This window comes from Ylistrum balloti, unplaced genomic scaffold, assembly GCF_031769215.1.
Source record: "Ylistrum balloti isolate Yb309-2 unplaced genomic scaffold, AGI_CSIRO_Ybal_v1 Utg369724, whole genome shotgun sequence".
In the NCBI taxonomy this organism is placed as follows: Eukaryota; Metazoa; Mollusca; class Bivalvia; order Pectinida; family Pectinidae; genus Ylistrum; species Ylistrum balloti.
This window is the reverse complement of record NW_026781942.1, coordinates 3,795,632-3,812,833: the sequence shown is the minus strand read 5'-3', so window position 1 is coordinate 3,812,833 and position 17,202 is coordinate 3,795,632. Positions and strand designations below refer to the sequence as shown.

General features: G+C 34.2%; 1 protein-coding gene across 1 annotated transcript; it reads right to left on the bottom strand.

Annotated features, from left to right (window-relative positions):
* Nucleotides 1–5,679: 5,679 nt before the first annotated feature.
* LOC132565550 (uncharacterized) lies at nt 5,680–12,622 on the bottom strand. Its single transcript, XM_060230199.1, has 4 exons — nt 12,535–12,622; nt 8,866–9,084; nt 7,903–7,947; nt 5,680–6,608 (listed from the first exon to the last, which is right to left on the bottom strand). Exons 2-4 carry the CDS (start codon nt 9,076–9,078, stop codon nt 5,745–5,747), a joined length of 1,122 nt encoding a protein of 373 aa, XP_060086182.1. The 5' UTR covers nt 9,079–9,084; nt 12,535–12,622; the 3' UTR covers nt 5,680–5,744.
* Nucleotides 12,623–17,202: the final 4,580 nt, after the last annotated feature.

The following is a 17,202-nucleotide window of genomic DNA, read 5'->3' as shown; positions in this document are numbered from 1 at the left end:
ATGTTAAACCATGGTTTTCTCTATATAACCTCATACATGTGATGTTAAACCATGGTTTTCTCTATATAACCTCTTACATGTGATGTTAAACCATGGTTTTCTCTATATAACCTCTAACATGTGATGTTAAACCATGGTTTTCTCTATATAACCTCATACCTGTGATGTTAAACCATGGTTTTCTCTATATAACCTCATACATGTGATGTTAAACCATGGTTTTCTCTATATAACCTCATACATGTGATGGTAAACCATGGTTTTCTCTATAAACCCTCTCACATGTGATGTTAAACCATGGTTTTCTCTACACAACCTCTTACATGTGATGTTAAACCATGGTTTTCTCTATATAACCTCTAACATGTGATGTTAAACCATGGTTTTCTCTATATAACCTCTAACATGTGATGTTAAACCATGGTTTTCTCTATATAACCTCTAACATGTTATGTTAAACAATGGTTCATCCTCTTTGACTACTGCTTTTGTTTTAACATCTCTGGTATTGTTACTTACAGTACGTGTACAAAAAGGTTAAATAAGATGATTTAACTCGTTTTAGAATACAGTTCACGGTGCTTTTTTATGCTATCTTCACTGCGATCAACATTACCACAAATATTTAACAAGTTTTGGATACTGTCCTCTAGCGTTTTTTTCCCAATGTATTAAGCATTATCCTCGTTCCACGTAACGTTCTCTGCCTTCTTCTCACATCCGGTCTCCTGGGATACTCGTCTGACGAAGTACACAACTTTCGGTTTCTTACTCGGAGAGAAAAACTGACTGGGCAGTGGTCAAAATAAGTATTGGACACACCCACCACGTAGGTTTCAATATTCTTAAAGAAAGATTCGTGAGTTAAAACACAACCGACTTGAACCTCTCGTATTATAAAACGTGATACTACCAGAAGGATTGTCTGGATGGCGTCCATTTACAATACGTCACACATGAGTTTAACACGACACAATTAAGTATCGACCAAATTGGTTAACGGTTTGACAGTAAGTTACATGCACAAATACCAAGGTGGTCAGCTACAGTAAAGTCTAATTCGCCTGTACAGCTATTTAAATCACCAATTGATAATATATTACAGGTATTATTATTGTAGATTACACTTATATTCTACAGTTATATGAAGGAAACAGTGGGCTTATTATTAAGCATACGATTTATATTAGTTTTTACATACTAGAAAAATGTATAGTATGGAAACTATCAGGATCCTAAGGGGAACCTGCGAATGATAGGTTCAAACGTTGCCTTCAAGTGCGCTGCAGAAAGACGCTTCCAAGCATGAAGAGCATTTGATTTTTACATACCTATGTGTTGAGAAGAAGAGTTTTGAAATCTTAACTCAATTTGACCCCTTTTAGCCTGCTCATCAGCCCCTGGGGGTCAGTTAGGATCCATATGGGCATACCATCAAACCGTCATCCTTTGCTCATACTTGTAACCAATTTTAAAATATTTCCAATGGAAATGAAACAAATTGTGTCCAAAATCATTTTTTCTAAATAAACTATTCAGTCAATTTGACCCTTAAGCCCCGCCCATCTGCTCTTTTGGGTAAGTCAATATTAATATGTGCAAACCATGAAGCCATCATCCTTCCCTCATAATTCCAAAGAAGTTTGAAATACTTCCAATGGAAATTGTGCTCAAAATCATTTTTTCTATATAAACTATGTAAATTTTACTCCCTTCGCACGGAGGAATGTGAGATCATTATTAGACTAGGGAAGATTTTGGCAAAAATTTATAGACTTTGGATCAGGGTTTTTTGAGAAGTCGAAAATGTTATATTATTTACGGACGCACGACGCATGACGCTCGACACCGGTAAAGGTCTCAGGTGACCTAAAATATATATCACGGTCATAAGATTCCGTTAATAAATATTTTACAGTAAATTTGTTTATTCTCAATTCCTTCAAAAGCCTTGAGTTGATTGGTGTACATAGAATTTTTTGGCTGGAGAGCGCCCTCATCGTCAGTAACCCGCTGACGTTTCGACACATTCCGTCACTTTCTACGATATCTGAAATTACGATATTTTTAATCTTTTGTTTTTGGGCTACAAAAATGGGTGCAATGAAAAGGTGATATTACATTGAAAGTGGGTTACCGACGGTGAAGTACCCACGAAATTATCTTGAGATAAATGTTGATTTGACCGTTTATTCACTCTTGGTTAGAATAATTCGTGGATTGACAGTACACAGAATCAATGAAAATAAAACAATCACGAAAATTAATTATTATCACTATGTAGTAGATAACTCTCCTCCTAATTACGTAATGGCCATCGTTTATGTAGGCGTTGGTATGTGTATTTCTTTTCCCTAATCGATTTTATACGATTTATAAAATATATAAGAAAAAAACATCTGTCCCAATATTTGGGTATAACAATTTAAATCATTCAATTCTGAAATAAACCAATTTTTTATGAATTAGTTTTGTGATGAGAGGAAAACATATATGCCACTAAAACTGACAGCATAATATAGTATTCTTTAAAGCAATATCCCCCACCCCACAATTACCATGACTATCCAGAAATGACAAATCGCAAAAATATCCTCATACAAGTGGGGTTTCATTCCGGCAAACAAACTCATTCTTACAAAACATTTCTACCCCAAAACGGGAGCTCTTTTTCTGTATTTGTCTCTTAAGATATTGAAAGTGTGAAGCTACAACCCTCTTCCCCTGTCGACTATTACACTATAACAATTTGTGCCGTCATTTATACGGGAGATAATTGCCATTAACCAGCAATTATTTTTAAAGACTTACTTTCAGTGTTCCAAAGTATTTTTTTTTTAAATAAGGACTCTCATACATAACATTGTGCGGTGTTGTTTCTATCTAAGCTTAACTGTTGCATAGATAAGTCAACATGTTCCCAGGCGTTAAAATTTCTCAATAGTTGTTTCGTAAATCTCACATATAAACACTCCGGTAAGATCTTGATAATTATATCTACTGCACGGACAGCAGACAGTTCCATTAAATCAAATTGGGTGTACTGTAGTCACTTGTGTAGTTAAATAGCTGTTTCTGCATAACATTAACTGTGGAGACTATCATCATGACATTACATTTTGTGTCTGTTTTGTGGAGACTATCGTCATATGACATTACATTTTGTCTGTTTTGATCATGTGACATTACATTTTGTCTGTTTTGTGGAGACTATCGTCATATGACATTACATTTTGTGTCTGTTTTGAGGAAACTATCATCATATGATATTACATTTTGTGTCTGTTTTGAGGAGACTATCGTCATGACATTACATTTTGTGTCTGTTTTGTGGAGACTATCGTCATATGACATTACATTTTGTATCTGTTTTGTGGAGACTATCGTCATATGACATTACATTTTGTGTCTGTTTTGTGGAGACTATCATCATGACATTACATTTTGTCTGTTTTGTGGAGACTATCGTCATATGACATTACATTTTGTCTGTTTTGTGGAGACTATCATCATGACATTACATTTTGTGTCTGTTTTGAGGAGACTATCGTCATATGACATTACATTTTGTGTCTGTTTTGAGGAGACTATCGTCATATGACATTACATTTTGTGTCTGTTTTGTGGAGACTATCATCATGACATTACATTTTGTGTCTGTTTTGTGGAGACTATCGTCATATGACATTACATTTTGTCTGTTTTGTGGAGACTATCGTCATATGACATTACATTTTGTATCTGTTTTGAGGAGACTATCGTCATATGACATTACATTTTGTATCTGTTTTGAGGAGACTATCGTCATATGACATTACATTTTGTATCTGTTTTGTGGAGACTATCATATGACATATGACATTACATTTTGTACATTTTGTGTCTGTTTTGTATCTGTTTTGAGGAGACTATCTGTTTTGAGGAGACATATGACATTACATTTTGTCTGTTTTGTGGAGACTATCGTCATATGACATTACATTTTGTCTGTTTTGTGGAGACTATCGTCATATGACATTACATTTTGTATTACATTTTGTATCTGTTTTGTGGAGACTATCGTCATATGACATTACATTTTGTCTGTTTTGTGGAGACTATCGTCATATGACATTACATTTTGTCTGTTTTGTGGAGACTATCATCATGACATTACATTTTGTATCTGTTTTGTGGAGACTATCGTCATGTGACATTACATTTTGTCTGTTTTGTGGAGACTATCGTCATATGACATTACATTTTGTGTCTGTTACATTTTGTGTTTTGTGGAGACTATCGTCATGACATATATATGACATTACATTTTGTATCTGTTTTGAGGAGACTTTCATCATATGCCATTACATTTTGTATCTGTTTTGAGGAGACTATCGTCATATGACATTACATTTTGTATCTGTTTTGAGGAAACTATCATCATATGATATTACATTTTGTGTCTGTTTTGAGGAGACTATCGTCATATGACATTACATTTTGTATCTGTTTTGAGGAGACTATCGTCATATGACATTACATTTTGTATCTGTTTTGTGGAGACTATCGTCATATGACATTACATTTTGTGTCTGTTTTGAGGAAACTCTGTTTTGAGGAGACTTTCATCATATGCCATTACATTTTGTATCTGTTTTGAGGAGAATATCGTCCTATGACATTACATTTTATATCTGTTGTGTGGAGACTATCATCATATGACATTTGTAAGCAATTTGTCATATGACCTTCATTATTTGGTGCACAAAGTTGTTATATGACCTTGTTTTGAAGATAATGTCGTTTTCTGACCTTCATTGTTTTGTTGGTGTCGCCATATGACCATTGTTTTGAAGACAATGTCGTCATGTGACCTTCATTGTTTTGTCGACAAGGTCGTCACATGACCTTCATTGTTTTGTGGACAATATCGTCATGTGACCATTGTTTTGTGGACAATATCGTCACGTGACCATTGTTTTGTGGACAATATCGTCACGTGACCATTGTTTTGTGGACAATATCGCCACGTGACCATTGTTTTGTGGACAATATCGTCACGTGACCATTGTTTTGTGGACAATATCGTCACGTGACCATTGTTTTGTGGACAATATCGTCACGTGACCATTGTTTTGTGGACAATATCGTCACGTGACCATTGTTTTGTGGACAATATCGTCACGTGACCATTGTTTTGTTGACAATATCGTCACGTGACCATTGTTTTGTGGACATTGTTTTTACATGACTTTTATTATTTTGTGGACAATATCTAATTTCATGTTGTTCAGATAATAACTTTATATAACATATCCTGTTGTATGAACACTAATGTCACATACATTTTTTACTCCGAGGATAATGTCCTCATATGACCTTTGTACATGGTCACTGTTGTACCATTTGTACACTGAGGTGTTTTGTGGACATTGTTTTCTTTGTGACCTTGGCTGATTTGACATTGTAGACTCATCAGAATATCTCTCAACATTTCTAAATTTTTAAAGGCTACTATCAAAAGCTAAATGCATTACAAATAATCAATATAAGATATTAACGGTATTTGATGATATGGAAATATATTTAAAATATGACCTAAAAGATTTTGTATGTTGTAAATAATTTGTGTTTATATAATGTACTGGTACATTACATATATTTTTCTTTCCTTTTTTTAAGGACAAGGCTAAACTCAACTTGTATAGAAAAAACTGAGACTGAAATTTTATTAATAATTCAAAATGTCTAAATCACACCCATCATTACAGACCTGTCTGCTCTTCATTGACATTTGAGATGTTTTCCTTCTGATTGTACTCTGACAGGTAACTCTCCATGATGGCCAGACGTTCTGTGATTGGAGTTTCCTGAGCAAAGAACCATGACTTTAAGTCACCCTTAGCTGTGTACAAATAGGGCCCATCTTGTGGTCCCAAGATATTTCTGCATGATAAATTCCTTGACAAGATACGATTATAGTAGCCTTTTCCTGCTTTTGCATAATCCTGACTGATGGCAGCCACTGCCCAGTCTGTTTGCTTCTCTCGATGACTTTTGTACATGAATAGCAAACTATAATAAGTCACTAGACTCGTGCCAAGTATTAACATATACAGTGATCCCCTGGCAAAAAGTGTTGAGATAGGTTGTAGGTCTGTTTTAGCCAGCATAGAGAAGAAATTCCCAACATTGTTCATCATAAACTCCCTAACATAGTACATCAGACCTACACATGTCCCTGCTGTTACACATCGGAGAACGCCTATCACATAATCAGAATTGCTTCGACAAGAAATCAGTTCTCTCATCATAACAAATTTCTTCTCTTCTCTTGTCAACAGAAGGGAATGTCTAAGGGCGATGCCATCCACAGATTCATTATCCACTGGAACTCTTGGAGTCCTATCTACTTGGCCTTTTGTGAGTACAGAGAGTAGCCTCCCTTTGGAGAGGGAATTCACCGCAGGTATTTCATCCAGTACATGAACCATAAAGTATTGTGGTATACTGATAATGCACCCAAATTTACTCATCATGCTGCCTTTGTGACCTGGATTAGTGCTTGGAACCATCATGAATTTTACTTTATCATTCAGTGACTCCTCAAATTCTAAATGATCTTTTGCCTGAAACAGTAGATATTCCATTAAGATTGACGTGTCAAAAATAAAATGGAAATATCAAGACATCTAATATAACAATACAAAAACAGACAATGCCAACGACTTTCTTTTTTAATCAAATAACTGCTTTACTGTTGGTGCACATGTAATAACATCCATTTTACATATTTCTGTCTTACAAACATGTTATACACATACATGTATATACATGTATGACCTAGCTGGGCTATGAACAGCTCAGTTTTCATCCTTTCCTTTGAGATGTAAAAACTTTATGGCACTGAAATTTAGATTTTGTGTCAGTCTAATAAAATATTGTAAAATATTCATCAAACTTGCAATAATTTTTTTTCTTTTTCTAAGCTATTGTAAGATAAGAGTTTCACATAACAGGGAGTATAATCAATCGTACGTTATCTGAATGTAATATAAGGGGATATCAATAAGAGCTCACACCTTCCCAAATACATTATGACATCACAATGTGGCACATATTAAGATATATAGAGATAAAATAATTTCAGGAGCAACAAGGAAAGACATGTTTTCTCTATGTAATATTTTCAAAAATATTTGATCATGAGATAAACTTACTCATTTACCAGTTCTATTTAAATGTGATTGTAATTAAGAAATTTGTCAAAAACTTGTTCATGCATATTTGTGTTAGTGAACTGGCGGCTGTAAGATTTGCATGATCACGAAAGAACGAGTAATCAAGACTTGCAGTTTTAATAACATGATGGTGACAGTTGTTACACTTGAAAACTTGATTAGAGTATATACTACTCATTATAAAATCTTTTATACCACGGGTCCAGAGGTATTCATCAAATATTTTTTTATTAGAGCTAATTCCACATTCCTAATGTTTAATCTTAAACATAAATTCCTTTTAATACCACGTTTCTGTTAATTTTGCATTCCTGTTAATCTCACATTCCTGTTAATCTCATGTTTCTATTAATATGATGTTGTAAATATTTAAAGGACTTCAAACATATCACCTCACTGGATACAAAATTGATGATTGGTATCACCTCAAAGTATATCAAACAAATAAGGAGAATAAAATTAGCTAGAGACAAATAGATTTGATAAAAAAATTGCACAAAGTTTTTTTTTGTGTGAAGAAATGAGACTGTCAATAGAGTAAACAAATATGATATGAGGCCTGTCAACATATACATTGTATAACAGATGTACATATTTATGCAATGATAGATTCCAAATAAAACCTGAAACACAATCCTTATGACATCAAATGCAATGATAATACTTATAAAATAGTTCTTACCTGATCTTCTTGATTTGTCTTCCAGTACCGGAAATCATTCTTCACCTACATTGAACAGTAAATAGTTTACAGATTTGGAATATGCTGGAAATTTGATGAATAACAAAACAATTCATACGGTAGGTCTTTGTTTGAAGCTGCAGCAGACAGCTTGCACAAAATCAGGCCCTTCTGACCAGGTGAGCTTAACTCGATATATTTGTGTAATGTTAAGAATACATAAAGAAAAAATCATTCTCAATATTTCTACAAGACTCTCTTGCCCTAAAATGGTACATACCAAATTTGGACAGAATACACACATTCCAGCAGAAGGAAAAGAGTTTTCAAGATTTCCCCATTTGCCCCATCCCTTCCATCCCAGAAGGCCAAGACCCATCACTTCTATAAAACTGATTCTTCTTTAGCCAAGGATGCTTCAGAAAAAGTTCTAATCAATCCTACAAAAGGTGTATTATCCCTTTTTACTAGAAGTGACAACGATAATGGGTGATGGTTAAAAACTTTCTAAGGAGTTGGTACAGACAAAAGCTTGCAGTCTACAGGTCATTCAGTAGATACATGTTCTTGAGAGAATGTTTTTGATTCTTGGAAATGAGTTTTGACTCCTCTTGTACCCTACTAATTTCTTTTTAGAGTGTCTTTTCAAGGGCTGAGGGGTGTAGGGTAATGCATTGGCCTTCCACCCAGAAGCCTGGGCTCTGATTCCCAGAATGGATAGGGAAAGGTATGAGATCACCTGCATGACCACCAAGGGTTTTCTGCAGGGTACTCCAGTTTCCTCTTACAGCAAGACCCCCTTACATGTTTTCATGAGTGACTGATTCATGATAGAAGTTGTGATAACTTGTCTCACAATTGTCGTAAAGTAGATAAGATTACAAAAGCTTATATTTACAAGGAATGGGGCTTTAAGTCAGAATCTGAAATTGAATCTGAGTAAACATTGAAATGAAATCTTACTTCATAGATGCAACCTTTCAGCATGTCATTAGGATGGCACACTACAGGTGTTTCTGCCGTGGGATCCCTCATTCTCAGTTGATAGTACTGCTTGTATGTCATAAGGCCAGCTGTTCCAGGTAACACACTCAATCCATATAGGATACCAAAATTTGCACCTATTTTGATAATCGTCTTGTTGGAACTCATCCATTCCAAAATTTTGGCTGCCATAGAGACCTTGACAGGCAACAACATTGAAAAAATAAATTATGAAACATGATTTTCCTTGAAAGTACCTGTATATTGGTAGAGCTGTAGAAAAAGTATATCGAAAATCCAGCCTTGAAGAATTTGAGTTAGTTTATGTTGAATTTATTTGCATTCCAGCAGAGGTTACACAACATTATAATACTTACACTTGCCTCTATGAAGCTTACATCATCTGACTAGTGTGTGTATTGATCAGGATTAATAAAATAAAATATAGCTTGCTTAAATGTATTATAATGCATAGAACATTATCTGATTTCGTTGGCAGTACATGTCCCACACAGTGGTGGTTTGGGGTGAATTGTGTGTGCTGGGGCGTGACGAGAGAACACGTACAGGTAATTTGTGGGGTAGGGTCTCTCTAGCTGTGACCCGAGACCTAGACTGATGTACATGTACACAGGTACTCCAGCATATGTTGTTATTATAGTAAGTGATATTGTAAGGAGTTGTGTGCCATTGGAGACCTATGTTTTAATTATTCATAATTAGTATTACATGCATTAAATACCTCAATTGACGCTACCACGCCGTACGTTACTTTTTAACCCTACACTCGGCATTACAGTATCATGTTGACATTAGTATTGTTCTTATGGTAATGTGCAAGGTTGATCCGAATCCCTAAATTTATGTAAGAAGAGAGATGTAATCCATCTACATACCGTAAAATTGTGGATATAGTGCAGAGTCGGGTAGAGTGCGCAAGTTCATTTTTGGAGTTAAATTAAAAAAAAAGTACTTATACTAAAAGTATTGATTACCACTTACTGCAATGCAACAGCTGATGTTTTGATCCAACGATCATTAGGAAACCACAATGACCGTGACCCTAATGCATTTGATTATCTTATGTAAACAAATTCATGCATGTGCCTGACTGAACAAGCATGTAGGGCTAGGCTTATGGGATTATTAATGGTTATTAACAGGTAACACATTGAGTAAGAGGGAACTGATAACACTCTGCCTGGGCTGAACGTGTGCTATTGGTCAGAAAACAATGTTGCTTCAACAGTCTATAAATATTCAATCCTATCTTGTCCTCATAAAAGCAGGTGATATGTTCAGTATCAGTATGACCTTTCATGGTATCTGTACCCACCACGGTATAATGATTATCATTCCTATTCCCTGTGAGCATTCCAAACTGAAGTTCAACCTGTGCTTGTGGTGGCATCAAATGGACAAACGCTGACACATTAACATAAAATTGTGCTGTTTCATTAGGGATTACTAACCTTTAAGTAATAAATATATCAATTAACACAAAATATGTGTATCGCATAGTATTAATCACATTGGATTCCCTCTAATTAGACAGTGGCTTCATATGATTTTGATGATTTCCAGATTAGAATGTCTCTTCTCGTTCTCAATATCAGTGCACTTTTGGCTTTAGCCTGACTCTTGAAGCATCTCTACATATGGGAATAAGACCACTTTTGCGTATCTCTGCAGAAACAGTGCAGGTAGCACAGAATTATTCTGATAAACAATGCACCTGTTCTGTTTTAAATGTTATATATATAAAAACTCAAAATGCAGTTTTGAAAATTTGTGTTGAATATTAAAAAAAGAACCAATATCACATCTTCCATTTTAACTCTTACTTAATAACATAACATTTTCAGATATATATGCATGCACTGATGCATTTCTTTGCAAAAATTCTTAAAACTAATGATATTCAGCAAGTTAGTTTCAGACACATACAGCTGGACCTCTAACTGCAGTCAGATTTCTGAAACCTATTCCAGATGAGCAAGTCCGAGTCTGAATTTACCTGTACTTTATTTTTAGTCACATTATAAGCAAGAGAGGTGATAAAGTTTGTAATTATCACACAAAGACAGAAAACTGAATAATTAATGTTTTCTGTTAACTGTTTAATCATGGACTATATATATATTCTAAGTCTTTTTGGCTTTGGTGAGGGTATTAGGAAAGGGGGTCAAAACCTTTACATAAAAATTTTAGTTCAGCAGTTAATCAAGGAGGTAACTTGTCAAATTTCTTCCATAACATGGTTGTCAACAAGGTGACCAAATCGCACCATAAATCTTCATATTAATTAGAATAAGAGAAAACAAAAATGTAAATGGTAAAAATGTATGTGACCTCTCAATATGCTAATGGTACTTCCTTAATACTCGGCAGGTCTGAAAAATTCTTACGTGAATCTATTCGTGACTTAAATTTATTTCTGGCCTGAAATCTAATACTATGAAAACACAGGTATTATGGATTGACAGTAAGAAGTTTAGTACAGATACCTTTTTACCAGAATTAAATTTAAGAGAGGGAGAAATTTACTCTGTTGGGTATTGATTTTAGTGGAAATCTGCATAAAATACCTAAACTGAATCTCAACAAAGTAATCAATTAATTTGAAACATATCCGCTCACGTCTTGGAGTAGAAGGGTATTAACCACTAATGGAAAATAAAATTATACAGTCACTTTTGATTTTACAACTTAACCATTTTATTCATTTCCTTTCCAGATCCACGTACTACTCCCATAAATCATTGGAATACAATTCTGTTTTGCTTTTAGTGGGGTTGGAAAACTGATAAGGTGAAAAGAAATCTAAAAACGACTTTGAAGCAAGCGAAGATTCTAATTACAAGATTGATCAATATCAAAATATAGCTATGAATTGTGGAAGTGTCCAAAGAAAGATGTAAAAATAAGTTTTGGTGTGATATTTTAAGGCATGAGAGCAACTGTTGACATTTACTGTCACATTGGCTAAAGCTGGACAACCCTCTCCTCTGAAAACCCCTCTCGTGTAACCCACAAGTGACCATCAGTGGAAAACCAGTTTTCTACAATTCTACAAAGACTAGTCCACTAAAAGGGTTAGAGTGGTAAATGGTATGTTTAAAAATTAAAGTTCAATTACTTTTTAGTCCCATAATGAATTTATTGAGAAATATGATTGAGAAACTAATTTTGTTAGATTTCAAGGGCTTTTGAACTCGATTCGGAAAAGTATATACTGTATTGACTTATAGAAAATTATGGAGTCACATTTCCTTGTCTTTTATTCACGTTAGCACAGAACCTTTCAAAAGGAAGCAATGATATCTATAAATGTTTTGTAAAAAAAAAAACTCAAAGAAAAAAATCTTGAATCTCCTTCACAAAAAGTGCACACATCAACACAGATACACCATTTTATAGCTGTCAATTAAATGCACGACCATTAAACATATACAGGAGTGTGTCCAACCTGACTTATGAACAGATTATATATAAGTGCTCGAAGAAATGAAGGATAAAATTTCGGGAATATCTTCGAAGAAGATTCTGATATTCCGTCGTATACAAATAAACTACTTAATGCATACAGTAAATGAATGATTTCATGAACACATCGGTAAATATGAAATACCGATAAGGATCCATTACCTCTGTAGGTGGCGAGTTACGTAAACTTCAAATCTCCTTACAAAACACCATCACCTGGAGGCGGCCATCTTTGAAGGTTAAGGGCCAGCGTAAAGTACGAATCATGAGGAACGGAGTCAAATGCGGATAAATCTGCCCGGATGAGGAAATATTGAGTATGCCAATACATGCATATAGAGAACACTTTTAGTGGATTGTACGTAGAGAAATTTCTAAATCCCTGCTGTACATGTACATTTAACACTTGATGACGTAAGTATTGATGAAATGACTTTAAATGTGTTCTGTAATTTCTAACTTTCCTTAATAAAGAAAAGCAAATGTCCGGATAAAGCAGGTTTTCAGCAAAAGGACTGAATAAAGTCCTAAACTCGAGCTCTTTGTTTTCCTTAAAAATAGATGTTCACCACTACTTTGTTTACTAGGTAAGGATGATGGAGAATTTTGTACCCCGAAACACGTACCAAGATTATTAAAAAATAATTCATATCTCAAGAATCGAAAAAGTCTAATAAACTTCAAATTTTGAAAATAAATCTATTCATATATTCTAAAAAGTCTAAGACTTAAATTAATTTACTTCAAGATTGTCTTAAATCTTAGTTCATGTTAAATTCATTTATTTTATTTTTCAGGTGTGTACGTAAAGTTTTCAAAATCAAGGAAGATATCCGCTCTCACCACATTCAAATATTTTAGGGTCAACTCATAAACTCGTACAGTTTGCTGAATTGTGTCAGCAAAATGCTCTACAAAGATGAAACTGGAGATCCAAACACACAAGAACAATCATGAAAGAAACAAGCAGTTCAAAATACCTGTTTTGAATGTGAACTTTTCAATGTCGTGTTAATTATAACACGTTGTTTCTGTTTGTGCCCGTATTGGCCCTAACTTTGTATTTGTTTTATGTTCTATGTATATGATGTAATTTATGTAATATTTGTGTCTTGATAAAGGGGCAGGTTGCCTCGAAGATTTGACAATTCGCCTGTTCGTACTGTCGTTAATACTTCATGGATCATATATCTATCCCAGTAATACGCAACCAACGAACATTTGTTTGTTAGGATCCGGTACCAATATTGGACCATACCGTCGATATTACATACTAGATTCTATATATTGAAGATCCAGTACCAATATTTGACCATACCGTCGATATTACTTACTAGATTCTATATATAGAAGATCCAGTACCAATATTGGACCATACCATCGATATTACTTACTAGATTCAATATATAGAAGGTCCAGTACTAATATTGGACCATACCGTCGATATTACATACTAGATTCTATATATTGAAGATTCGGTACCAATATTGGACCATACCGTCGATATTACTTACTAGATTCTATATATAGAAGATCCAGTACCAATATTGGACCGTACCGTTGATATTACTTACTAGATTCAATATATAGAAGATCCGGTACCAATATTGGACCATACCGTCGATATTACTTACTAGATTCTATATATAGAAAGTCCAGTACAAATATTGGACCATACCGTCGATATTACATACTAGATACTATATAGAGAAGATCCGGTACCAATATTGGACCATGCCAACGACATTACTTACTAGATTCTATATATAGAAGATCCGGTACCAATATTGGCCCATACCGTCGATATTACTTACTAGATTCTATATATAGAAGATCCAGTACCAATATTGGACCATACCGTCGATATTACTTACTAGATTCAATATATAGAAGGTCCAGTACTAATATTGGACCATACCGTCGATATTACATACTAGATTCTATATATTGAAGATTCGGTACCAATATTGGAGCATAACGTCGATATTACTTACTAGATTCTATATATAGAAGATCCAGTACCAATATTGGACCGTACCGTTGATATTACTTACTAGATTCAATATATAGAAGGTTCAGTACTAATATTGGACCATACCGTCGATATTACTTACTAGATTCTATATATAGAAGATCCGGTACCAATATTGGACCATACCGTCGATATTACTTACTAGATTCTATATATAGAAAGTCCAGTACAAATATTGGACCATACCGTCGATATTACTTACTAGATACTATATAGAGAAGATCCGGTACCAATATTGGACCATGCCAACGACATTACTTACTAGATTCTATATATAGAAGATCCGGTACCAATATTGGCCCATACCGTCGATATCACTTACTAGATTCTATATATTGAAGATCCGGTATCAATATTGGACAATACCGTCGATATTACTGACTAGATACTATATAGAGAAGATCCGGTACCAATATTGGACCATGCCAACGACATTACTTACTAGATTCTATATATAGAAGATCCGGTACCAATATTGGCCTATACTGTCGATATTACTTACTAGATTCTATATATGGAAGATCCGGTACCAATATTGGACAATACCGTCGATATTACTGACTAGATACTATATATTGAAGATCCGGTACCAATATTGGACAATACCGTCGATATTACTTACTAGATACTATATATTGAAGATCCGGTACCAGTATTGGACAATACCGTCGATATTACTTACTAGATTCTATATAGAGAAGATCCGGTACTAATATTGGACCATGCCAACGACATTACTTACTAGGTTCTATATATAGAAGATCCGGTACCAATATTGGCCCATACCGTCGATATTACTTACTAGATTCTATATATTGAAGATCCGGTACCAATATTGGACAATACCGTCGATATTACTTACTAGATTCTATATATTGAAGATCCGGTACCAATATTGGCCCATACCGTCGATATTACTTACTAGATTCTATATATTGAAGATCCGGTACCAATATTGGACAATACCGTCGATATTACTTACTAGATACTATATATTGAAGATCCGGTACCAATATTGGACCATACCGTCGATATTACTTACTAGATACTATATATTGAAGATCCGGTACCAATATTGGACAATACCGTCGATATTACTTACTAGATACTATATATTGAAGATCCGGTACCAATATTGGACCATACCGTCGATATTGCTTTTTCTTTCTAGATTCTATGTATGTGAAGTGATGGTGTGCGTGAGGGTGTGTGGGTCAATGGAATGTTTGTTTCTGTAAATATACGTACCTACATGTTCTTTATAATCACAAAAACTCACAGTGATCTATGAAAACACTGTAATCAATATTTATTCGATGCATGCATATCACGTGACATGGTCGTATCTACCTGTATATCGGTAGAAAGATGCATGTACTGTAATCTTCAAACTGAAAATGATATATATATATATCTTAATATACATGTAGCTTTTCGAATATTATAAAGCAAATATAATATTAATACATTAACATAAAATTTGTTTTATTAAGGTCCTAAATCGGATATGAGTGGTTGGTTTTTAATTATTATTTCTAATCAGGGTTATTTAGAAAAGCAGGTGGCTTGGGTAAAGACTGTGAATCAATTTGCGGTTTATATATTTAAAAAAATGAAAAGAGGGTAATGTTTAATAAGACAAGTTTTCTGTTCTTGGTGTTGAATTCCATAGACCTGCCGTAGACACTAATAAAGAAATAACTATAAGTGATTCTGCCTGTTGGCAGGTGAATATATTCCCGCAGTACAGGTCACTTGTGTTTTTGGTAAATATTCTTCACTAGGACACGGCATTGTATATTGACAATAACTAGTCGACAATACTTTCCTATAGTACCACAAAATGGTTGACTATGAAAGCTGTTTTCCCATTGTGTTTAGTGGCTTACGTTGTGTTGGGTAGTTATTTAGACATGGTATCTCGTTATTGGCTGCTACTAGTTGTTTGGCTATCGGTGCGAACACGCACAATCAGTGAAATGAGCTTGTGGAGGAAACTGAAACTACGTAAAAAGGATGAAATTAAAGTTTTTATGAAATCGCAAGTGTCAGTTAAACTTTATTTTTTCTGTGTGTTGGCTGCTTATTTACATGTACATTTGTCTATATATCTTTATACGGGATAAGTTCATATTGCATAAAAAAGGAGACGGTTTTGTCAAATGTTGTAGCAAAAGTGGTAAGAAGGATTGGTATAATGTATTATTGTGGTGAAGAACATGTACACTAATTATAAACAAAATCACTATCTGATTTTAGTTATTTCTTAAAATTGTCTATATTATTGAATCTATAAACACGTCATTCTTTGAAGCTATTTCAGATTATGTAAATATAACTGAATGAACATCGTATATTTTTCTAGAGTAGTAAAGGTCAACAACTTTGTGTAAATTTAGTCCGAAGTATAAAAGTTACATAAACATTACAAGCGTAAAAAGGAAGATTATATAAAAGCATGAGATGTGTATTTTCAGTGCTCTTCCATACCTAGCATCACTGACAGGCAGTGTGATCCAATCTTAGATACAAATTGTAAACAAATAATGACGTAGCATATTTCTGCTGCTCGAACGAATGAATACCCTTTGAACGTATAATTAAAGTTGGCCTAGCTCATTTGCCTAACACGCCGCTAAGAGAAGCATTATATACAGTCCCTATTCAAAGTCCAAGGGTTGAGAAATCACTTCCGTCCTCTTCAAAATAAATAGAAGATATACATTTACTTATTGAAAATGCAATTTGTACTTTTAAGAATATGTAAAGTATTTCAACGTTCTAACAAAATAAGACAT

What these genes read in the sequence shown, in the direction of transcription:
- LOC132565550 (XM_060230199.1), bottom strand. Translation starts at nt 9,078, where the DNA reads ATGGCAGCCAAAATTTTGGAATGGATGAGTTCCAACAAGACGATTATC. An exon ending in TGAAAGGTTGCATCTATGAA is followed by an intron (nt 7,948 to 8,865) that starts GTAAGATTTCAT and finishes TGTTCAATGTAG; the next exon opens with GTGAAGAATGATTTCCGGTA. An exon ending in AGACAAATCAAGAAGATCAG is followed by an intron (nt 6,609 to 7,902) that starts GTAAGAACTATT and finishes CTACTGTTTCAG; the next exon opens with GCAAAAGATCATTTAGAATT.